Source organism: Thunnus maccoyii, chromosome 14, assembly GCF_910596095.1.
Source record: "Thunnus maccoyii chromosome 14, fThuMac1.1, whole genome shotgun sequence".
Lineage (NCBI taxonomy): Eukaryota > Metazoa > Chordata > Actinopteri > Scombriformes > Scombridae > Thunnus > Thunnus maccoyii.
The window spans coordinates 13037847-13062340 of NC_056546.1; the positions used below are offsets into that span (position 1 = coordinate 13037847).

The window sequence follows — 24494 nt, forward strand, 5'->3', positions numbered from 1 at the left end:
AAAAGAGGCACGAATACATGATGTCATTAAGACAGCAACGATGAAATTTTGATCCTCTATTTGTCTTAAATACAAATTCACATTATAAGATGCTGTCACATTAACATAAAAGATGCAGCAGTGCAACATTAAATGCACACACAGAGATTAATTCCACATCTTATTAAGAGAAGTGTAATATATGAGATATATGAGAGATATGAATGAAAAGTGCCGTCACCTCTTATGCACAGAGAAAATTAAAGTGGTTCAATAATGCAGGAAACTGCAAATGAGCCAAATGAAGTTGAGCTTTTTCTCACGTCTGATCCCTCGCAGTGTGAGGCGAAGACAGTATATATAGTAATAGTACTCTACACTCTACATATAGCATTTGAGCAAATAGGAATTTGCTGTGCATGCCTCTCACACACACGATGATCATTAATTAATAACTGTAAGAGAACAGAAACCACTCCTTTTCCTTGCTATCATTACCTTCCTGCAGTGCCACTGCTCGCTCTCGTGCACTGGGTGCCAATTATCGTGCAAGTGTTAAAGCTTTTTCTGTAAGGTTCTTGTCACATCTAATTAAAGTTGTAACTAACATTTATATAACAGACACCTACTGTATGTCTGAATGACTTTAGATAGATGGAGCATATGATTCCTGTCACGTTGTACTGACCTGCTGGGTAATGGGATGGTGGGTGGAGTGGGGATAGGTATGGGCAGGGGTCCATTTACAGGGATGTGGATCCCCGCTGGTGTTGCACTGTGACCCAGCCGAGTGCTCCTCCCTAGTGGGTCGGCAGGAAGAGGTTTCTGGGGTGGACTGGGTTTCTCGAAATCCTGAAGAAGAGAAGAGATGCATGAGTATAGTATTAAGTTCATCAGATATGTGTGTATATGTGTACGTATATGTACTAATAAAAAAAAGATTTAGTTCAAGGTTTAGTATCTTGAGGAATTACAGCATTTTTTTTCAAATTAATCAATTTTCAAATGCAGATTAGCTTCACTGAAAGCTTTAAAACTGTACTTAGTCTTGAAGCGATGTCGAAATATCCCATTCCTTAGCTGGCATTAATTTGAAAAACACCACAAAGCACATTATCCTTATCTTGAGACACAGTGTTTAGAAACCAAATCCATGAAACCTGAATAATATGTGGCATGCGACCTTCTATCTCCCTTTAAATATGGATTATCTGTAGAGCAGCTATCTGCAGACAAAAGCAGACACGTTTCACTAGAGGGCACTGTGTTATCAGCAGCTTCTCTGAATTCCCACAGTTAACATGAGATGAATCCCAAACCTCCTCCTCGTCCACCACCACCTCTGTGGCGGTGCTGTGTGAGTGTGGAAGGTTATCGGAATGAGGTGCCATCATGTGTTACTAATCTACAGCGAGGAGGCGAGGCAGTGATAAACATCTGCTACCAGCAGCCAGGCTACCGTCACGCACACACATATATATATATATATATATATGTGCACAGTACAACCCCCCATCCGCCCACGCCATGCCACAACACACACACACACACCCACCCCGCCCCACACACACACACACACTCAGAGGAATACACAGTGATGGGACAAACTTAAAGTAATATGCACACAGCAAAAAAAAAGAATTCTACATCATGCATGGGAAGGTTTAGAAAATTCATGAATACAGCCAAGATGTGACTGAGTTTGTCTCATCAACATACAGAGTTATAAACCAGTGAGTGTTCATTGCTGTGTGACCCAGAGGACTCCAGTGCAGCCGAGTTCACGTCAGGAAGACTTTGCATGAATGTGATTTTTACCTGAGTGACCTAACTAAGAGTGATTATTATGATTATTACTATATTACAGTATGTATGTGCTGTTCCCATGCATGTAGATGCAGAGAAGGGGTTTCTGGCACAACTTCACCTACATCCAAGGTGCACGGAGAACGGAAAGAGGTCTAAAGAGGTCAAAACTCTAGCAACACTTGTACTATATAGAACGACTTTATTGTTTGACCAACGCGTTTTGGCTTGTGGCCTTCATCAGGGTCGTCATTAAACACATTACAAACAACATTTCTGTTCCCATGCATGCGCTATATGAAAGCACTCCTGTCCACATACTTTTGTGTACTTTTGGTCTGGGGGTGTTTTTCATGTTTTGGGTGTTGGGCACCTTAATTCGAATTTCCAAGAGGAAACTACCACAGCTACCACAGGCGTTTTCTGCGGCCCAAGGTAGTGGGGTGTGTTTCCACAGCGTGAAAGGAAACACCTCGCACTCCTTATTTGGAAGATCCTGCCTCAAAATGTAAAAAATGACACCGACCATAAGCAGCAAGTCTGGACTTCAAACAAGCGCCAATGCAAACCAATAGGTGATGTCACACGTCAACACGTCTATCTTTATATAGTCTATGTTTCAATTAAATGTTAATGCTGCAGCATAGATGATATTTTAGACACGCTTCCAACTTTGCGGCAACAGTTAGGGGAATGCCCTTTCCTGTTTCAACATGATAATGCCCCCCTGCACAAAGCCAGGTCCACAGAGAAATGGTTTTCCCAGCTTGGTGCAGAAGAACATGACTGCCCTGCACAGAGGCTCTGACCTCAACCCCAACTAATACCTTCGAGATGACTTGGAACAATGACCGTGAGCCAGGCATTATCCAACCTCATTGATGCTCTTGTGGCACAATGAGAGCAAATCCCTGCAGCTAGATACAAGGAGCACCTGCACACTGAATCAGAGCTCCCTTTACTTTTATTTGCGATGTTTTGATCAACTATAGGTCTTCCTCAGGCAAAAACTCTGCAGCTAGGCTCCAAAGTTTTGTGAAAAAAGAGAAAATGAAACGTTCAAGAATCACATATGGCTGGAATGTTTGGATGTCCAAATACTTTTGGCCATGTAGTGTATGGGAGCAATGTCTTGCTCCAATTGATTTCCAATGATTTCCAATGTATCACAAGTCACACTTGTATACTGTGCCACCTATACTCCACAGTGAATTACAGGTAATCAGTAAGAAGTAACTGAAACAACATCAATTCAAACAATTCATACAAGCAAAAAGATGCCATATAATATTCATTAGCTGAGGAGCACTGTAGTTGCTTCTTAACTGAGAACAAAATGTTTTTAAAAACTTAAAATTTGCCAAATTCTCCGCCTGCAACAGCCCAGAGCTACTCAGATGAAGTTAAAAACAAGAGATGCCCCACAGAGGTTGAAACGTTATGATGCTTTAATCAGATTGAGCTCCGTTAGCAGCACAGCAGGTTGGATTCTACATCACAATCCCATGTGGATATTGTTCTTACTTGTTGAGAGTTTTGGGGTAATAAAACATACACAGTGGGGGATTCCTGTGATCCCATTAGAGGAATCTGTGTGAAAATTAACTGAAACTAACTGTATTTCACTGACTTCCACACACAGCGCACCACCCACTGTGATCTTAACTTCTGACAAACTCCTACATGTGTAAGTTATGGCAAGTTTAGTTTAAAAGAAGAGTAATAACTCTTCCTCCAGAAACACAGAAAATCAGGCTCATTTTCCAGGGAGTGTACAAGAGAAAACAAAGATGTAAACGCATAGATGCATCCACTCAAACGCAAGAATAATCCAGGACCCATGTGCATTCTAATGCCGCTCTTGGCAGAAAACCTCACACTGTAACTGGAGTCTCGCTGGTGTTCACATGTCTTAATTCAAAATGAAGGATTGCACTGTCCTCTGTGGCTTGAGAAAGATCTATGAGCCTTGGGCTTACAAGCACCTTTCAAAACTCACCAGAGGAACTGAAAAATGCGTGGTCGTCTGGCCAAAAACAAAGCTATTTTTCTAAGTTCCTGAAAAGATGACATTTTGGGAGAGGCATGGTTTTCCCTCAACAGTGTGATGAGACTGCAGTCTGCTTTTGCTGAGAACCTGCACTGGGTTAGAGCTTATTTGCTTCACATTTATTTGACTCTACAGGTATCTGATATGTATTTTTCCCTTCAGCCGGCCAAGATAATAACAAGCAGCTTTGTTTGTGAGAATTCTCAGCTCGCACGCTGTTTTCTCTTCACGTATTGCTTCATTGTAATAAATGCAGAATTGGCTTTATTCCCCTGGAAACACCTCGGCGTTAATAGTGTGCAGTCCACACAAAGGCACAGATAGCCTGTGAAAAAGTCATAAAAGAAGACATATTGGTATAGACAGCAAGAGAGCCTGTGTCAAGTATTACAATACCCTTGTAATACACTTTCAATTTAAGGATTGATGCCCTGTACGTCCTTGTTGGCCTGTTATTAAATCTCAACAGAACCTTCTATCCTGTCTCTAACCTACATGTGCCATCTATACTTGCTCCATCTGTTTCATTACAGCGAAATGAGCTAGTAGATATTAGCAGGTAGCAGGGTTTCATTGTTTTGGCAGGCTTGTGAGCAGCCTATTTATAAAGCAAACACTGGCCTTTCAAGCTAAAGTGCATCTTTAGTTGGCGCACATTCATAGCTGTATTGGTGATATGCTGCACTGCTTGATGTGGACACTACAAAACCATCTACAGCTGCTTGTGTTGCTAGTTGTTCCTGCTGCTCACCTGAGTGATTAACCTTGGGAGATAGAAAAATTTGATCTGCACACGCTTCTCCCTTAAGTCCTTCACGCTCTGGTTTCACATCTGGGATTATGTTATGCTCTTTATCCAGCAAAGACAAAGCGTCATATCACAAAGCTAATGTCTCCCCCCCCCCCCCTTTTTTTTTTTAAAGCAGCACACATCTGCCAATTTCCTCATGCACCCCGCTGCGGCTCACACAGACAACAATCCTCACTACGCTGGTACACAATCGAATCAGGATTTGGATCAACTGCCAGAGCAGACAGATGGATTTACTATCTCCACTGCATCCAATACTGCTGGTGCAGCAGAATCCGGCGCCTTAATCAGGAGTTGGGTCACAGGGAAGGAGACGGATTGAAATTTGCAGTCGATATGTGGGCAAGCAGGCTGACCGCAGTGCAGAAATGCAGCGAATTCCTGTATCCAACACTTTGCTATAACCTTTAAAAAGATGATACAGGTGGCTGTACAAGTTTTAGACCATTAGCTACAGTTTGCATAAATTGTACACTTCCATAAACCATTTTTAAACAGTACCTGAGTTTTTTAGATTGATTTCCTACCTTTCATTCCATGCCATTGGTTTTAGCTTATTACAGTATGAAATTCATAAGACTTTTGCTAGACATAGGTAATCCATCACAGTGAGCACTTCTCCTGCTTTATTATCGTTGAAGTTACATTACTACCAAGAGGTAATGCAGAGTGAGCAGGAAATTATTTGAAAACTCTTCTTCATTGCTGTTTTCAAGAATAGTAGGATGTTTGAGAAATGAATAAAATCACATTATTTTACAATGTTTGCGCTTGTTGTATGTCTCATACTTTGGGTTGGATTTCTTGACAACATACAGTAGTTCATGATTGCAGTGTTTTTAGCAGCTCACTCAAATCTCAAAGGTCCTTAAATGCACCACTAAAGAAAGTGTTTTCCAAAGAGTTTCTCACAGTGTCATTAACATGCAATGAGAATGTAACTTGACAAGAACAGTTTCAAGTTTCAAGTCTCTGCAGGTTTATTTTCCTACTTTACTCAGATAAAATGAAATGAATGGTTGCATTGGATATAGAAGATCAATGTAGAAACCTAAGGTATGGTTTAGAAAACGGTCAGGAGTAATGTACAGTAAAGTGTGCACAACGTGAATTTACAACATGCAAAACTGTAAGAATGGTCCATTAAAGCTGTGATCTACAATTTATGACACAGTAAAAGCTACAAATTCGAGTGAAAACAGAATGTGTGGTAAAAAATAAAAGCATTCATTGACATTTTTGGAAACAAACCTGGTCTATTCTGTATGACGACTGCTGGCGTGGCAGACTGAGGAAAGGTGGCACTCTGGGTGGCGAGACGGCGGTGTGGGCAGGCAGGACTCTGTGGTGGACTGGAAGAGGGGGCAGGGTGGGCTGGCCCACACTCAGGGACACCGGCATGGGCTGGCTGATGTGCAGGGGCTGGTAGAGGGGTAGTCTGCGCAGGCTGTGAGAGTGGAAGTTGTGGGGGGGGAGAAGAGGCTCCGCGCTCAGGAGAGATGGCTGGAAAGAGGAGAGAAAATTATTTTCAGCAGTTCCATCAGTTATGTGTTACAGTACGCCACCACTACTCTTTTTAAAAGCATGGGTGTTACTAATAACATTAACAATAGCTCAATTCAATCCAGTTGACCCAGTAAGCCATGTCAGTGTGAAAGTGAGCCAGTATGAACAATACCAGTCCCCTGAAACTGAAACACCAAAATGGAACCAAGCAATCATTAATTTTAATCATTTACATCTTTTCCTACTTACTTTTCCTACTGTGACTTGTAAAAATGTGTTATTTTAACAATTCGGTAAGTTTATTGACAAAAATACAAGATGGCCAGCTATTTTGATGATGTTTAAGACATTTATGAAGCAAAAGTGCCAAATACTCTGGTTCCAGCTTCTCAAGTCTGAGGAATTACTGCTTTTCTCTGTTTTGTATGATTGTAAATAGAATAGTTTTTGGTTGTAGACTTCAGATAGTCATATAAAACAAGTTGAACTGGAGGTTTTCATAGATCCACTTGTTTTCTAGTAGAGACCTGAGCCAGGACCCCATCAGAATGAACATCGTTCTGCTGTTGTGGGTCTCGGGTTTGTGTGTCAATACGTGTAATGCCTGCGTGGACTCCCTATTCGCTCTGATCATGTACTGCTTCATAATCATCACAGGCAGGAGAACATTTTGTTTTCTGAGGGTGAACTGTGAAGTACAGAAAAAAAATACATGTATTGCTTTTCGATTGATGAGTGCTGCTCATTAATTCAGTGCAGGTCTTCTCTGTTTTAGTGTCTTTGGACTGATTTTGATCATGATTTCCTCTGGTCTATTTGAAGCGGGTTTTACTTCTTACTTACTTACTGGATCAAGATCGGTGTAGGTAAGTTTTTCACTGGTTCAAAATTTTGGATCTGTAAACACCTCTAATTTGAAGATGTCATATATATACCACATTATGACAACTTATAGACTAAACAATGAATAGATTAACTGAAAAAATAATCACCAGATTGATCAATAATGAAAATAATCAAAGTAATAAGTTGCAGCCATAGTCTTGTGAGATGAATATTGAAAAGCTATAACCATAGTCATATAGTCATAAGGCATAAAAAGTAAAACTCCACTTCAGTCATGAACTCTCATTAGTGTGAAATAGTTGATGTCAGAATAAGTCGTAAAACTGGAAAACAACATTATTAGATATGATAATAGAATAATAGAATATATAAGCTATTTTCTTCCCCAACTCAAATCAATCTACTCAAAAATCTTTTTTTATCACAAACAAATATTAAAGGGGCTCAAATAACATCATCCTGAGACTCATTTAAATGGTGCAATCTCTCAATTAAAGTTTCTTTCTCAACAATAGCAACTTAATTAATATTTCTCCGAGGGAGATATAGTGAGGCTGAATCAATTACTCGGCTTGCCGTCATCTTGTTTTGTTAACAAGACTGGAAGCATGACGAATCTAAACCGAGGCTTAGTTGCAGGTTAGTGAGGGGATCTAATAGAGTATGATTACAAAAGAAATCCGATCAAATGGGCCATGACAGAAATGAGCACACAAACACATGCATACAGTAAACATATAGGTGTATATGAACAAACAGGGGGAACAGTATACATTAGTACAGCAAGCTGTTTGATAGATGAAGTAACAGCTAGTGACTCACCTTATAAATGTTGGCTCCGGAGGGTTTGGGTGGAGGCTTGCGCTGTGGTGTGGGTCTGTACATGGACTGAGTCCTGATGGGGCTGATTGGCCTGTTGGCCTCCACAGATCTATAAACACAGCAACAGTATTTAAAGCCCACTCCTTAACAAACATTTCAGTTATATTTAGACTAAAAGTTTTGAGCTTTACTGTAGATGAAAAGTATTTTTTATATTTCTCAGATGATCGTGTATTTCCACTCATTGTTTTCCCATTTGGTTCAAAAATATTACTTATATAAACAAGAACAGAAAAAACTGTATAGGTTGCTACATAATGAAAGTTCTTGAACTTTGAAATAGCAGTTTGACAAAATAGTCTTAACTTAATGGCCACTAATGTCCAAATTACAGCACTACAAGACAGAGAAAATGCCATCCAAAAATTAGTATCTTTAAGTGTTGTCAACTGTGAGTCATTTAATTTGAGTGAGTAAGGAGTTTTTTTTTCTGTAGGCCCATAGTTTCCAAATAATTTAATTTTGTTTATTATTGGAAACGTAATTTTCCATGTTGAATTGTATGCTTGCCTGTATTTTTACTTTTTTATTTATAGAGCATAGTACAGAAGACAAAGTTCTGTCTTTGCAATGTAATGTAAGAAGACTTGGTCTTGTCTATGTTTGACAAATATTTCACCACTGCAACTGTATTCTGGTGTCTTGTGCATCCATGTGGGACGGGCACTTGTATGTGCATGACTGACTAACTAACTAACCTGCTGTGCACTGATTAAAAGGCTCTGATTACGCTAGAAATTCATCTGAATTAATTAACTTAAACATTAATTTCAACACAACCTATATTTTCCCTATGATTACTACCAAATTACATTCTCCTTTCCAGGAATTTCTTGGACATCGGTGCTTGGGTAACTTTTTTTATTCACATGTGGATCATGAATTCCACCTATAAGATAAGCAGCACATTTGGCCGTTAAGAAATCGTTGCGCTCTGGTTATTTCTGAACATATCAAACTCATTAATAGGGAAAGAAAAAACAGTTTTCTACACAAGAACAAGGATTTATTTTATTTGCCAAACGTTATGTAGAGCCATACCCAAGAGCACCCAAGCTAAAAAATTGATTAAATGTATTAAAAAATTAATGAACGATGTTAGAGCCAAATTGTAAGGTATTACTTGAAAATGTTTCAAATGGTTTATAGCATTAAAATAACATAACAATGTTACTTTATCTGATGTTATTTTAGCAAATTCCCCAAGTCTAAGCAGCCTCACAACATGTCGTTGTGCCACAATCAAACCCCACTGCTTCTCTGTTTTATTTTGTAGCAAGACACGTCACCTGAGTTTCTCCAAGGTGCTCTTCTTATTGGTGAAGAAGAGGCGCAGCAGAGTCTTCCTCTTCAGAAAGATGATTACTGTGGCTACCAGAAGGCTGACCAGGGTAAGCAGGATTGCCACAGTAATGACCACGCTGTCGGCTGATGCCACATATGACAACACGCACATTAATACACAAACACGCACATCTACAGCACAGAACAATGACAGGACATAACGCAAAGACCGTTACAGCTAGGCCACGGTCAGCAACACAGTTTGAGATTCACATTTCACTGCTCATTTCTGCTTTTCACACTGAGGACTAAAATTCATTTTCTTCCTCTTTCGAAACTATAGACTGTGCAGTATAATGTATTGCCAGGTGGTAGGGGAGTTTTGCTGTTCTAGGAAAGTTTTACTTGAGTCCAAACCACACATCAATCCGGTACTGGCTCTGCAAGAAAGAGATGTACAAGGTGCAGCTGGTGCAGCTTTGTGTTGCTGGTTATTTCTGAGTTACTGCTGTTGTCTGTCTGTCTAGATGAGTGAGGAGGGAAATTAAACCGTCCACACTACCTGCCAGTCTCATTGGCCCGCTGTCAATGCTTCCTCCAAAGCCTGCTTTCTCACAGAACGGAGGCGCCCAGTGTGCTTCACAGTGGCAGTTCTTCTTGTTGTTGCACACCTGCAAATAAGGAAGTTTTGCTATAAATTACATCAAACACTAATAATGCTACACTCGCTCTTTTCCTTTCTCCTGCATCAAATAGTATCAAAAGACATTTGTATTCTTCCCAGACATAAATGACATATTGTCCAAACATGATGAACCGAATTGGTTTACTTTTATAAATAAACCACTCTCATTCAGTTAGTCTTAAGCGCTTTCAATATAAGAGGACACTGGCTGTTCATGTGTGTTGTGTGTGCACTAACAGTCATAATAGATAAAACATGTGCATGAGAGAGTCCATCCCATAAAGCCTCAGGTTTCCAGTGCAAGAGTTTGATCCAGGAGGATTCCCTGGCGAGGTAACGCAGTCCAGCTGTCAGTCGGAGGGAGGGTGGAGAGAGGTGCAGAGGAGTCGTGCAGCTGTGGGGGATTTACATTTAGCACAGACGTACAGTCGAGTGCCTTCCCTGCCTCCAGGCTGCGGACACTCCTTCGTGTCGGGTGACGGGGTTAAGAGGCACTTGGGGGCTCAGAGGGAGGTATGATTTGGGGGGGCTTTATGTATTTGTGACACAATATGAGCAATACAATCATAATTTTGTCACAAGTAAAGAGTACTATCATCTATCTCTTATGTTGAATTAACGCAAAAAAAAAGGACACACAACATAATAATGTCAAATGTGAGTAGGTACCTAGTATTTTAAAATCATGCTGAGCTGAAGATACAAACTAAAAACAATTATGCTCATTTGCAAAAGCAATGTCTAATGATATCTAATATTACACACACACTGACCAGTGACAAGATATAAGAAAAAGTTGAAAGAATCTATAGTTTCAGGATCAAAGCTTTGTTTTCTCACTGTATATAATCTCTATAATTGACAATGAAGATCAGAGACCACTGTAAGCTAATCTATCCCCTGGTGAGTGTTTGATTCACGGAACAGAACAACAAAGTAAATAAAACATAAAAGCACCCCGTTTCACCCACCCCTCACGTTTCTTGGCAGTAAGTATTGCTTTTAGACTGCAACCGAACTACCGTTGTGGTCTCCCCCTGGTGCACTGTATCTTCTCTCGCTGTATAGTCAAAAGATGATGGACAACATATTAAGTGGACCATAAATGATGCTGTTAAATGGGATTGATTTAACCTCAGAGGAACAATGAAGATTGATTGTACAGAAAAGGAGCAGCTGCCATAACTCATAGGCTGCACTGTAAATACGCTGTTGCTCTGCTATTGTGTCCAATTATAGGGCAGTGAGACCGTATCCAATTTGTTCAGCTGGTCAAAAAGTGACTAAATAGATTAATACAGAGTCCTCACAGGGCTGTCACACTGCTACACAGGTTATAGTCCATAATTTAACACAAAATATTGAGCTAATAGGAACTTTGCACTCACCCCACGTCCATTGCACTTTCCAGAACACTCATGCACACCAAAAACACTGACGTTCTGGCACTGCCGATTCAGGCACACCTATGAAGAGAAAATCATCATTGAGCACTTTTAAGAGGCAAAAAATGGAGAGCCAATGAAGATGAGCATAAGAACTACGACTAAAAGAAAAAGATGTGAATGGATTGCAGTTCTACAGCACATTTGGATCGAATCTTGTCTTGACTCCCATAAAGTAGCAGGTGCATGACTGATGCCTGCTGCATGTTCTCATAATCTTTTAGTGGAGTGTAGTTCTGTTTACATGTCTGTTACCACACACAAGCTATTTTAATTATGAATTTAATAAAAATACAAATAGTAAAAGAAGTACAGTTTTATTAAGAACTGAACTGGCGAAAAAATTGAACAGTTTCTACACTCCAGTAGCTGCACCACACATATTATACACACCCATTATTGCAGTTCAGGAGGTGTCCTCCAGAACAAACAAAAAACGTCAGCCTGGAAAAAGCCAGGTGCTGCTTTTATGTAGAAAATAATGCCTGCTTTAGACAAAAGCAGTTCCGAGCTCTCATCTTCCTCAAATTGCCAGTGTGGTGAGTCATGTGCTGCCAACTTAATTACCTGATTGGCATGGAAAATAAAAACCCCTTTTTTTCTTGTGACAAAGACTCACCCTCAGGCCAACAAAATTTCCAGATAATGTGTGGAGCTCACATATGCTTTCAGACTAAAACCACTGTGCACATAGAGTTCAAAGGGGTACAAAGGCCTTGTAGCACCAAGGTCAAGTCCCTTGAAGCCAAAAGGGCTTATGAGAACTTCTACGAGTATGAGACTCTACCGTTTGGTTCCCCATCTATATGAGACATATTGAGGCAAATTTTCAAGTTAAATCCACAGCTGCAGGTGTTGTTTTTTTAAATGCAACCTTCTAGTTGTCAAAACTAATGAGGATCTGCGATCTGATTTGTCAAATCTTGTCTAATATCATCACTATTTCTAGAACTGGTAGGAAAGCATAGATGAGGCAGGTTGACCATGGATTGTCTGGTGTGTCCTGCTCAAGTGTATTTTTTCTTTTTCTCCAACAAGAGGTAGTGTGTGAAAAACATCTTGCTTGGTGGCATAAAAAGACTAGAGAGGCCCAAGGGCACAGCAAATAAAAGCAACGCTTGACAGTTTGCATTACCAAGACTCTTTGCATCGAAGTTGACACCCAAGGTTTGTACTGGTGCAACAGAGCTGCTTTAAAAAATAATGTTTATCTGTTTACTTATTGATATGAAGTAGCAGAGGAAGTTGGTGACACTTCCCATATGAGATCCATATCATATTCCCTTGCAACCAGGTTTCCATTAATGTAGGCTGTGAACAGACTTTGAAATTTCATCTGAAGAGACTTGTAAGGAGACACGTGCTCCAGCCTGTACTGTAGCAAGTGGTGTCTTGCTTGGCAGGAAAAAGGCCCAGATGTCACTGGTGTGGTTGAAGTTTTGAAGGCGGTACAAAGTGGTAGAAAAGTTGAGACGCACACGTAATAAAATTACTGGTTGCCACAGGGACACTAAGCAGATGTGCGTATATGGATCACTGGATCGGCCTCGGAGCTAACCCTTGAACCATGCATAATGCTATGGGAGTTGGTCCAAGAAGTGGGAACGGGAGGCAACCATTGCTGCCTCTCCTTCTGAGCTTTACTCACAGACTAGCTGCTCTCATTGGTTAGAGTATCCTTATCCACACTGAGCAAGCCAGTGTCAGCCAGTGCTGTTAAGATTTTCTCCTACAGGCTAAAGATCAAATCTGAAATCTGACAAAACACAGAAGCAACAATGTCAACTACGGCACTCAAGATTTAACCTTTTCTTTAGGAAGGATAACCTCAGTCTCTGCCTCAGCTATGAATACTTCATATTGAACTACAGTATCTGCTCAAGGCCCACCAGCTCTACTATTACAGTGCCAGAACAACATACTGTCACTCTTGTCAGCCTTTTGGGGTCCAAGGCTGCATCCTGTGGATAAATGGCTATAAACAACCAGCCAACAGCTACTTCAAAAAAGGTACAGAAAGAAAATATTCATGAATATTGACCCCAGGCTTGTAGGGCGGCGTATTGCTGCCACCATGCCAAAAAAATATTTGTTCATCTTTTTGTTATAATTAAAAACTTTTTTCATTCGTCTGGTAGAGAACACTGCACAAACTGGTACTGAGCCCAAGACACCAAATCCACTCATAATTACACATAGGTGCATGGAAGAATAGGAAAGCGGCTACGTTTAAACATCCTGCCACATAGATCAGTCATGTTCTAGGCCAGTGGTTCTCAAAGTGGGGGCCGGGGACCCCCAGGGATCCTTGAAAGGGTTCCAGGGGGTCCTCAGCAAAAAGGGGAATAATTTATTTTCACTATAATTCTATCCATAAGTAACACAATGAAATATTGTATGACTATTTTGGTCATGGGTTTCAAACACTTTCTGTAACAAAAAATCTAAAAGCAAAAATCTTATCAGATGGGGGTCTGTGGTCTAATTTGTGTCAGTTTAGGGGACCTTGATGTGAAAAAGTCTGAGAATCACTGCTCTAGGCTACAGCGTGAAATAAGCATGAAATGACAGTTAATCAAACCACATAAACCAGTAATTTTCCTACTTGATGTAGGCTACAATATCATCTCTTTAGGCAATGACTGGATCTTTTTCCTGTTTTAACAACATTTTGTGAAATAACGAAAAAGTTTTGCGATATAACAAAATAAAGTGGTAGGTTGTTATTACAAGCAAAATCAAAAAATAATTAAATATCTAGTAATAAAGAGAAAAGTATGGCATTAAAACATGAAACCATCTTATTACAACATGAAAAGGATCATCTTAAAACAAGAAAAGTTTCTCATTATAACAAGAAACTGAACAAATGTGTTTTCGTCGTGGTGGCAGCAATATGCTGCCGTAGGCTTGTACATTTCTGATATACTGTACATAATTTTTGTCACATGTGATTGTTGGTTTATAAACAGCAGGCCTACTGTTGAATCATAAGATTAGGTTTTAGGAGGAACTAAATAAAACCTTGCATTCTGTGTTTTTACAATTAAATGATTGACTCACCATGCCGTCTCCACACTTTGTACCAGCCAGAACCAGTCCAGGGTCAGGCATGTCATCACCCAGGTAAACATGTGTTCCCCGACACAGAATACGCCCTCCTTCTTGAAGCGGGATGTTGGTCTCAATGGAGACCGCGTTTGTTCCGATCACTGGCCGGTTGGCTCCTCCCTGGCACTGAATTTTACCACACTTTGCATCCCTGCACACAACATACACACGTAAGGAAACAAAGATATAGAAATGCATGCACACAAATATGAAAACATACAGTAAAACATTTAATTAACAAAGTCTTAAACATAAAGGCCTGTCAATCACAGGCAAGACTGAAAAAGATAAGTAACCGTAAAGACAGATGAAAGACTGCCGAGAGAAAGCTGCAGTGCTTCAGTCCTCCGGTCATTAAAGCAATTACATCAATTAACAAAGAGCTTGATTACCGAATTCACCCAAAGGGAGAAGATCTTTAGAACAATTAGCCGACAAGAATAGCATGAAATGATCCATGAATACTTTCGTAGACCATAATTAGCTGCTATCTTTCTCAAATTACATTCTTCACCCATGTAAACTTTTGTTTGAGGATCACATGTCTGATTGTCATGACGTAATGATGATTGCTAATGACACCACTTAAGCTAATCAGTTCTGTTTTGCACAGTAATTTCTCCGAACCTCTACCGTACCAGTGCAGCTGCAGAGTCTTACCTCGAATCACATTTGGCAAAGGAGCCTTTGGAATCCTTCCCACAATTCCCGTACGGATCCCCTGCAGAGTTGACTCGCTGAAAGCAGATACCAGGGGCAGGCTTGGCTCCTACGCACAAAGACAAACAAGGAAAATACAAAATTCAAACATTATTGAAATGAAGAGCGTGATTCCCTTCCTGGTTCACAGTCCAATTTACTAGCAGCCACTGAAATTACCTGGTCCCCACAGGGTGATGCATTGCTGCTCATGATTCTGACAGATGCCGTTGTAGCAGTAGCCCTCCACGTTGTGGCAGGCATGTCCATCATGCAGATAGACGTTGGCCGGGCAGTGAGGGTTGGCACCAGTACAGAACTCCGGCAGGTCGCAGGAGTTACTGGACTCTCGACACAGGGTGCCAGCTGGTTTGAGCTGTAAAAGAAAACATGTGAGACTTTTTTAAACATGGAATCTTCAACATTTTTTAATGGCTTTGGGCTTTGTTAATGCTCCGTTATAACTCTATTCAAACATGATAGGACTGTTACAAACAGAGCTGCAAAGCTTGCATGATGTTTGCCACCTGGTGTGAAAGAGGCAATGAAGGCCAGTGTTAGAGAAACAGGCTATGGGCTACATCAGTAATGGATTTTAAAATTGATTTTTCAGGTGAAGGCTCAATTAATGACCCCCGCTTCCCACTAATGGGTCCTGTAATAATTTTTTTCATCATTCTGCTGCACCCAGGTAGTTAAAATAGATTTTGGAGACTTCAGAGAAGTTTTTAGGTTCATTCTAATATAATTTCTATTTGCTCATGATGTGTGTAAAGAAGGGTTTTGCTGAACAGTCATATTGGGGGCACTGGGCATGGATGAAAGTTGAAAATTTTAATTATTGTGATGATTATTGTGGTTTTCTGATAGTTTTATTTTACTTTTTTTGCCCTGCACTGTGATGGTAAAACAAGAAGAAAAATATGTGAGAACACATCTTTATAGACTGATGTGACGTGAGAAGAATCTCTTTGACAACTTAAAATTGCCTCTTTCATACCATTTTGTGGCTATTTTCTTCTCTCTATGCATAAAATTCAAATTAAATGACAAAGTGATCACAGGTCTCTTAAGAAGATGATGCACATTTAATACAGTATTTCTTGAATATTTAACCTCGTGCTGCTGTGGCCTTTACATTAATGTGAAACCAATCATTTTAGATGTGAGCTGTGTTAGAAGTGCAACACTATAAGGTGAGACTTAAAAGTAAAAGAGGCTATACAACACATGTAAAGGTAGTGAAATATTGTAGAATACTGATGTGTCATGCCATGCTTTGTGTAAAGCAAAGGAAAGGACTCATTTGACTTAAATTGGAGTTCTGTGCAGATACATGTTTAAGGACACAATGAGCAGACTCAGAGCTTTTAATCATCTTCAACAATCGTTCCTTTTCAAAGAAAGGGACACACATCTGAGATAGGAAAAACATTTACTTGTCAAAGCAAAAACCACTAATAACTCAGTGGAAGCGAACTTTATACAATCCAACTTATCTAAGAACTTTCCCTCAATTGAAACCTGCCTGCCTATTATTGAAATATACAAAGTCTGACTGTACTGACCTGAGATATTAAATGATATATGAGGACACACTATTGTGAGCCTCTTAATAACCTTCCACATAGAATTAACAGGGTGTCAAAAAGTTTTGGGCTTTGCACTTCGAGTTTGGAAATAAAAAGCTTCCATCTCTTCAGAGTAAAGCTTTGTAATGTTCATCCAAGTAGCAGAGAAAAATACAATTTCCAAACTTTTTCAGCTATGAGAATAGAAGAAGGGCTTTTAAATTGGGGAATGATGGCCAAGAGTGTGTGAAGAGAAAAGTCAGACTTAGGTCTACATCTTAAAGTCTTACCCTGCAGTCTTCACAGCACTGTCCGTGGGCGCACACAGCATCTCCCTTGAGCGTGCACGTGGTGGCGTTGCAGCATGGGTTCATACATTCCTAGGAGAAGTGAAAGGAAAACAAGATAGTTAACAACATGTGGACCTGATCTCCGCTCTTGAGACCCTTTCTCAAGCTGTCCCTGTCAGATCAAGACCTCCAGGTCAGGAGAGCACACTTCCTGTCCGGGGATTCCCGCCCTACTCAATCTGACCTAAAGACCCTTGGAGCTGCATTAACAGAGGCTCATATGTTCTGGATTTGGGGAATTCTTGTGTACAGAGCAGTGTGTTTAACATGGAGGTCAACAAAGTGAGGCAGAAGAGCAAAAGATATGAATCGGGCGCAGCGGTTGGGAGGGTGTGCGTTCAGATCTTCAACTCTGATTAGATGTAGACAGTAGAAAGATGTGGCTGAGCTGTTGGGGTGTTGTGGGCAGGAGCAGGAGTGGGACTTGAAAGCCCTTAAGAGGCAAAGATCGCAGCACTTCACCACAATGACACGATCAGCTGGCTGCTGGCAGCTGAGGAGAAGTTGGAAGGGAAGTTAATGCTAAAAGTCTTCAGGGAGGTGTTGTGATGTTGATCTTTTATTGGATGCCAAAACACATCAGCTTTGTTTTCCATGTAGTGTCACGCATTGCACTATTGCGCGGAAAACAACTGCCTATATCATTTTTCTTTCTCTCTTCGTGGGCGTTTCGCTGGTGGGGCTGTAAGGTAATGACAAGACGTGTTGAAGGCTGAGAACTGAAGGCAGCCGGATTGTTGGACGTCTAATTTTCAGTTGATGTGTGGTTTTATGAGTCTGGCTGTTTACCTCTTGGCCCTGACATAAGCCTATTGTTTAGAGGGGAAAGAAAAGGTTGCTTTCATCTCTCTGTCTAAGTGGGCTGGCAGATCAAACGAACAGGCACTCTGTGGTGACATCATGGAGGTTATGGAAGGGCAAGCTGGCAGAGATGGAGTTGGCAAATGTAAACTATGCAGACGGTTCGTTGGTGGTCATACACAATGGCTCCACAAAAATACTATCTACAGTTGCCTCTAAATGATTGACTACATAGTTATAACACCACTTCATGAAATAATCAAACACATTAGTGAGTCAGTCGGGTTTAAACAGTTAGTGCACCCAATCCTGTTTCAATGGATAATCCACAGAAATGTCCTCAAGGCATCTAAATTCAGATAAAGAAATGAGGAAAGATGAGTTATGTGTCAAATGAAGAGCTGAAACAATCAGTGGAAAATAAGCGGAAAAATGGAAATTTGAACATTTCCAATGGCATGACAACTGGCTAAACTACATCTGCTGATGACGACCATGATCAAAAACTCCAGAACAACTACTAAAGGGACCTCAATGTTATTTCAGACATTTTTTTAATCTTGTTGGTTGGATAAAATAATTCATTTTGAGGACCTTGATCACCATGGGGAAACTATGAAAGGCATTTTTCACTATTTTCTGACACTCTATACATGTAACGATTCATTGAAAAAAACCCAACAAAAACAATGATAGATTAATCAGCTAAGATTAAACATGAAGAAAATAAAAACTCAATGACATCATTTGAGTTTGTTCTCCAGGAAACCCATCGACCTTTAAGTGATATATTTCATCATCATTTGGTTTTACACTCTGTGAGACACACAGCTGCCTTGGCTGACACTGAGTGATTCTCACTTCACATGTGATTCTCACTTCACTTCCCAAGGTGCCCTGCAGTGTGTGTGAAGCGAGGACCAAAGTGTACAGTTTGTGGGTGGACACATGCATCAGAGCGTGCCCGGTCGTTTGGGTGGCACAGCCTAAGAAAGCATGTTTTTACCTCGGCTCGGTCATACTTTTGTTTGTTTCCTTTGTCACATCATTGGACAGTGGTTCGATTAATGGGCCTTCAACAAGGAAATGACATCACTGTGGCAGCCTGTCAGAGCACTGTTTAGCACATGCAGGAGACTGAGGGAAGGTGTGATGTAAATAAAACACTTATATCAGAGGCCTCGGGTGGTTTGCTGCGCTTTTAGGCTCTTTTTTCACAGCGGATTTCAGTGCTTTTAAGCTACAATAACAACGTCAATGTCAAGAGAAAGTTTAACTTGAAGTTTGTTGTGGTTTGTTAGGGGAGTCTGAGCGAGCTGTTGAGTCTCTCAGTGGTTCTGGATGATTGCTTACAGGACAGTTACCATTGTTTTCTTTGGGCAATGGGCTTTGTGAGGGGAATATCAAGTTACAAAAGTGCATGATACACAAAAAATATTTTGGCTGTTTGGCCTTTTTTTCATGATTCATGTTCCAGTCATGTAGCTTAGCCCAGTCCGTATCTGTGGGAATTTAACATATTGAAAGAAGGGAGGCAGTTTACTGTCAGTGAAAATTAGATAAACTTGTTGAACTTAGGAGAAAGGACCACCCATGGAGTTTGTGTGAATCACATTAACTACGAGTTCCAAATTAATTTCCTGAACAGCTTTTGTGTTTTAACGTTTGTTTATCCAGCATCCAACATCTTTTTTTTCCTCATTGTTTCACATCCACATGGTTCCACATGGAAGCACCTTTCTCTTGGCCTTACCTCTGGCTCCCCGCAGTCACACTCTTCTCCTTCCTCCACGTAGCCATTGCCACACTTCTGTCCACCGTAGAGCACCTTGACCTCCGGCATGTTGTAGAGACACATGCCCACGCCTTTCTCCAGACTGGCGGCAAGGTCCTTCTTACTGCATGTACTGAACACTGTTGGGAATGGATACCTACAAGAAGAATGAAAGTTGCCTGTTAGGAAGGAATGAAGAGACTTGATATTAAAAAGTTCCACAAATTTGCACAAGGCAGAAAAAAAAAAAATCCTGCTTCATGTATACTTTTACTGTTCAGAAACCAAAATGATTTCAAGTGGAATCATTCTGCCGAGCTGCCTAAGCTCTGAGTCAGGACACAGACAGAGCTCTGACTGGCTGCCTTTGTTAAATCTGCTCATTCAAGAGGCCTTTTCACACAAATTTAATGGTCTACTGATATTGTATGAGCTCCAATTCAATACTGAAGATTTTCAATCCAACTCAATATATAAGCGGGCCATCACATGTCCAGAGAACCATTTTCTCGGGCAGCTACATTTTCATGGGGCATATCCTGGCAAGTGTGGGCCAATTGAAGTAACTGACTGAACGTAGGAGTGTGAGGACGGGTATGTTGGATGTGAACGATGTGTCTATGAGTGTGAGCATGTGTGTGTATGTGAAATTAGATAAAATAGCAAGCCCGAAACCACATAATTTCAACCGCATTAATTTCACTCCCTGGTATTGCTTACCTGAAGTGCTGACTAATGTCTAATTTAGTAAGGAAAGAAATTGGATTTCGTATTGAAAATGAGAAAATGTTATGACTTTAAAGATGAAACTGTGTGATATGCCAATAACAGCTGTGAAGCCCGGGGGAATGGTCCTCCTGCTAGAGTGAGCTTTTGTGAGTCGACAAACCAAGACCAGAAATAAATAGGAAAAGAGAGAGACGAATCGTGGAAAACTAAAATAATATGTGAACAAGCAGGGGGGAGAATACAGCGCTGTTATTCTGATGGGGTCACAAATGGCTCAAAAGTAAGGCTTGGAAGAAGAGTTGGAAAATCTTCTAAGGAAGGAGATGAAATGCTGGAACAGACAGAAAAATGGCAGAAATCTTGCCGCTTAACCTCTCAGGCTTGTGTCCGACTGTGCCACAGGACATACAGTGTTACAACACTGTGTATGACCAAGCCTGGGTCTCACGATGTGTGCCAGCAAGCAAACAAGAGCAGCATCACAAAAGGACTGACACAGAAAAGCAGGCTTTGGTGTATCAAATAAGCATCTCAGAGCTCACACAGTCACAGCAGAGAATCGAAAAGAGGACGTGGACGATGTGAGGTGGCAGTGAGCGACGGATAGCAGAGGGGATTGGCAGACATGACACTGCTGGCAGTAGATACTTGAAAAGCCTGACTTCAGATAGAAACATGTCATACACGCACTTATGCAGCGATAGACTGACTGGGGTCTTCAAAAGCAACAGGGCGTGGAGACTGTCTGCAAAGCTTGCGGCTTGACAGGACAGATTTGTGAAAATTCAACATTACACATAATATGTTTGTGGAGGCTGGCGTTGGACAGATGTGGTAGGGTGGAAGGGGTGGGGGTGTGTGATGCTTTGCCTCTGCCTGAGGGGGATTTGGCTACTACTACATGGATATTTCACTGCTGTTAGCTGACTATAGTGAAGCTCCTCCTGAGGGGAGCGGAGATAACAGTGGAAGCATTCAATGGGAAATAAATCTGTTTTTTCTTGATTTACCGAGAACATAGAACACAGACAAACATCCTCTTCTAAAAGCCACCCTCGGGTGCAATCGCTGCGTCCACATAACTCAGACTGTCCACCTTTGAGTGTTGGCCGCTTTCATCTCTCACTGACCAAAAGACAATCCACCTGTCTCCGTTTGCTCTATCTGCTCCCACAATCCCTCTTGTTAGAATCTTTTTACCACGCACACACAGTCAGAAAAAGAGCCTGGCTTCCTGAGCAAGGGGACCCATGCACCAAATCAAGCATAGACAGACATGTTCCAGGATCTGTATGAGGGGGTTTGGAATGTGCATGAGGGGTAAAGGGGGCTAAACACAGTCTGTTTTTAATAAACTAGCATTAATGGTGAAAGTTGGGATGGTTGTCAGTTGCAGATTTTTTCACTGAGGAAAATCAGGTTTCTTTGGACCAAATTAGACCCACATGGAAAGTATTAGCAAGATCCAATGGATACATGTTTGTTAAAAACAACATGAATTCAGGTCTGAGCACCATCATTATGTGTACAGCCGTGCTTTGTTTGAGGCAAAGGCAGAAGAGAGTGTATATCTTGAGGGGTTACTCCCTTTTGCAGACTATTGACTGATTTATCTTCTATCTTCAGTCTTTGAGCATGAACCAAAAACACACTTCATCGTCTCTGGCCAGTTTACAAAGTTAAGATTATGCTGACCAAACACATGTCCACTATCACCACCAGTATGTTGTACAGCTCTCTCACTAGTTTGATTTTAAGTAAGAAAGATATACACTAAAAATGTCAGCCAAAGTTGACTCTCAAAATCAGAAACTACTGATTGGACTTTGAATCACTGAAATGACATTTAGAAGCCAATTAAACACAACTCTCTTCAAGTGAGAAATTAAGATGTGATCTGTCATTTATGCTTGACTATTTAAAGATGAGTGCACACTGAGTAGGAATGGTGGGAGCCAAGAAACCATGTCAAACGATGTACATTTAACTGATGTTCAATGTGGCCAATGATTGCATATGAACACGGCTTTGATAATTGAGCTGACATCCCTCCAAGTAACAGGTGCCCTCTTCCATGCTGGTAACAGATGTGGTGTCAACTTGATGGGGTGCCCAAGGATGCAGCAAGAATATCTTATTTCTCTGTCACCCACTGCCTGGTGCAGCTTTTAATGACAGCAAGCAGATACAGGAAAGAGTGTACTGTCCAGACACAAATTAGCACAAACACTATATCAGGGACAAAATCTGAGGAGGTTCTTTCCAAGAGTTGTTGTGCCATTAGCTGAATGTCTGTGACTGTTAGTGGGAGGAAGAAAATTAATCTATATGAACAGGAAAAACACTGAATTACTATTCACTTTGTACGTGATGCAGACGTTGACTGTAGAGGTCTGCAGAAAGACTGAAACACTGTATACATTGTCATACTGTAAATCAAATGTAATGCTTTGTGTACTATTCTAACCATGGCTAGATTTAAAGAAATGCAGTATTTAAAGGCAATACCTCTGAGGAAACAAAAAAGCTGACACCATGAGGTAAAGAGGTCAATGTTTTCAATAAACCCATAGAAAGACACACCCTAAATAAGCATTAATAATGTACGAGCAGCTCAAATGTACAGATTTCAATTTGGAATAGACCCACGTCGAAGGTGCTTATTATCACAGCTGAGACCACACTGCTGCTCTGCTGTCCAGGAAATTAGCCGTGCAGAAAGTGTAGGTTTCCCTGGATATTATTAGCTTAAAGCCCTGCACCCTCTCCAGGTGTAGTTTGCTGGGGCGGAACAAATTTGGCTGCACACAACAGTTACAGAAAATCTAATTAGCCAGCCGCTTTTCTGGCTGTTGGTAATATTTGAAAGACAAATATGTCATTCACGTTGAGAATAACACACTGTTAAAGATTATAATCTCATTAATTTCAGACAGTCTCATACAGAGATACTGAAAATATGTGGCGCTAACTCACTAATAGTAGACTCAGTTCCTGTAAAAGCCATAATCACAGAGAACTACGAAAATATTAATGTTTTCTACTCTGCTCTTTTATTTGATTCATTCAGTAATGTTTAAAGTGGCAACAAAAACAGGTATTTACCCCCTCCTATTTTGTCAAGTGATGTGATCTTGATTTGATTCTGTTGATTTTCAGAGAGGACGGATTTGTTTCCACCAAATTTCCACCAATACACGCTTCGCTAGGTTTAACCATCTCTCATCTATGCTGCCTGTGCATTCAAGATGACCGTAATGCCAGCATCTCATAAAGAACAGGAGATATAATTTGGCACTGGAAAACTTTAAAGGGAATGTCAAAGATGCCAGAAATGTGGGCAGCAGTTGATTAAAAAAGACACAAAAACAAACCCTGGGAAATTCAAGAAATAATGTAAAATTGAAGACGGAAAAAAAATCAACACATAAAATACACAGCCTCACAGCAAGCTGCCACCAACACTCCCACTACACTACTGTAGAACAGAGACTGGCCTTTTACCTTCTCTGTCAGAACATACCATCTGCTAAGGTAAGCACAGGGTGAGCTAGACCAATGCAAAGCTTTCAAAGAATACACAGTATCAAGCATAGCAATGAACTTCAGTAACTGCTGACAGTAACAATTTATCTACAGGCCACATTTGTGCACATACAAGTGCATCAACATCTACTGCAGATGAGTTTTATCCTTCCTTCCTCCAATTGACTGTGCTCAGAGGACTTTTTAGAGGACCTAATGATGCACACCTGTTTTCACTATCACTGAAAGGCCTTCTCTGAATACATTGGGACATGTCACAGTAGGAAAAGCATAAGTGCAATTAACAAATCAATAATGGCTGAATTAGCTGCTTCAGTTTCGTTATTGTGCATGTTTGCTCACTGTCACAATGTCAAGGGACAGCTGAACATTAAGAAACATTATAAGTAAAGCCTGTGCTTTTCCTACTATCTATCAAAATGTCTGCTGTGACAAAGGTCAATTGTGCAGATGATCCACACCGACATCAAAAACAGAACAGCAATAACAAAGAAAACAAGATATATCTCCACAGTAGGAGTGACCCATTTTAACAGAACACAAACAAAACTACAAATACAACTGAAACACATGACTGAAATAAATGTTTTAAGAACAGAAAAAGGTGGTGATGTGGGGT

At 40.6% G+C, this 24494-nt stretch overlaps 1 protein-coding gene across 3 annotated transcripts in view; it reads right to left on the reverse strand.

The window, feature by feature from the left end:
* Positions 1-24494, reverse strand: part of adam12b (ADAM metallopeptidase domain 12b) — a 98337-nt gene that overhangs the window by 4649 nt on the left and 69194 nt on the right. For 2 of the 3 annotated variants that reach the window (XM_042433790.1, XM_042433792.1), the window contains 11 exons: positions 19580-19757; positions 16966-17055; positions 15285-15480; positions 15066-15174; positions 14358-14556; positions 11238-11315; positions 9727-9835; positions 9170-9356; positions 7821-7929; positions 5898-6149; positions 668-831 (listed from right to left, as the gene is read on the reverse strand). In XM_042433790.1, the coding sequence (XP_042289724.1) occupies positions 668-831; positions 5898-6149; positions 7821-7929; positions 9170-9356; positions 9727-9835; positions 11238-11315; positions 14358-14556; positions 15066-15174; positions 15285-15480; positions 16966-17055; positions 19580-19757 (1671 nt within the window). The remainder of the gene's footprint in view (positions 1-667; positions 832-5897; positions 6150-7820; positions 7930-9169; positions 9357-9726; positions 9836-11237; positions 11316-14357; positions 14557-15065; positions 15175-15284; positions 15481-16965; positions 17056-19579; positions 19758-24494) is intronic. The other variant, XM_042433791.1, reaches the window with a different exon arrangement.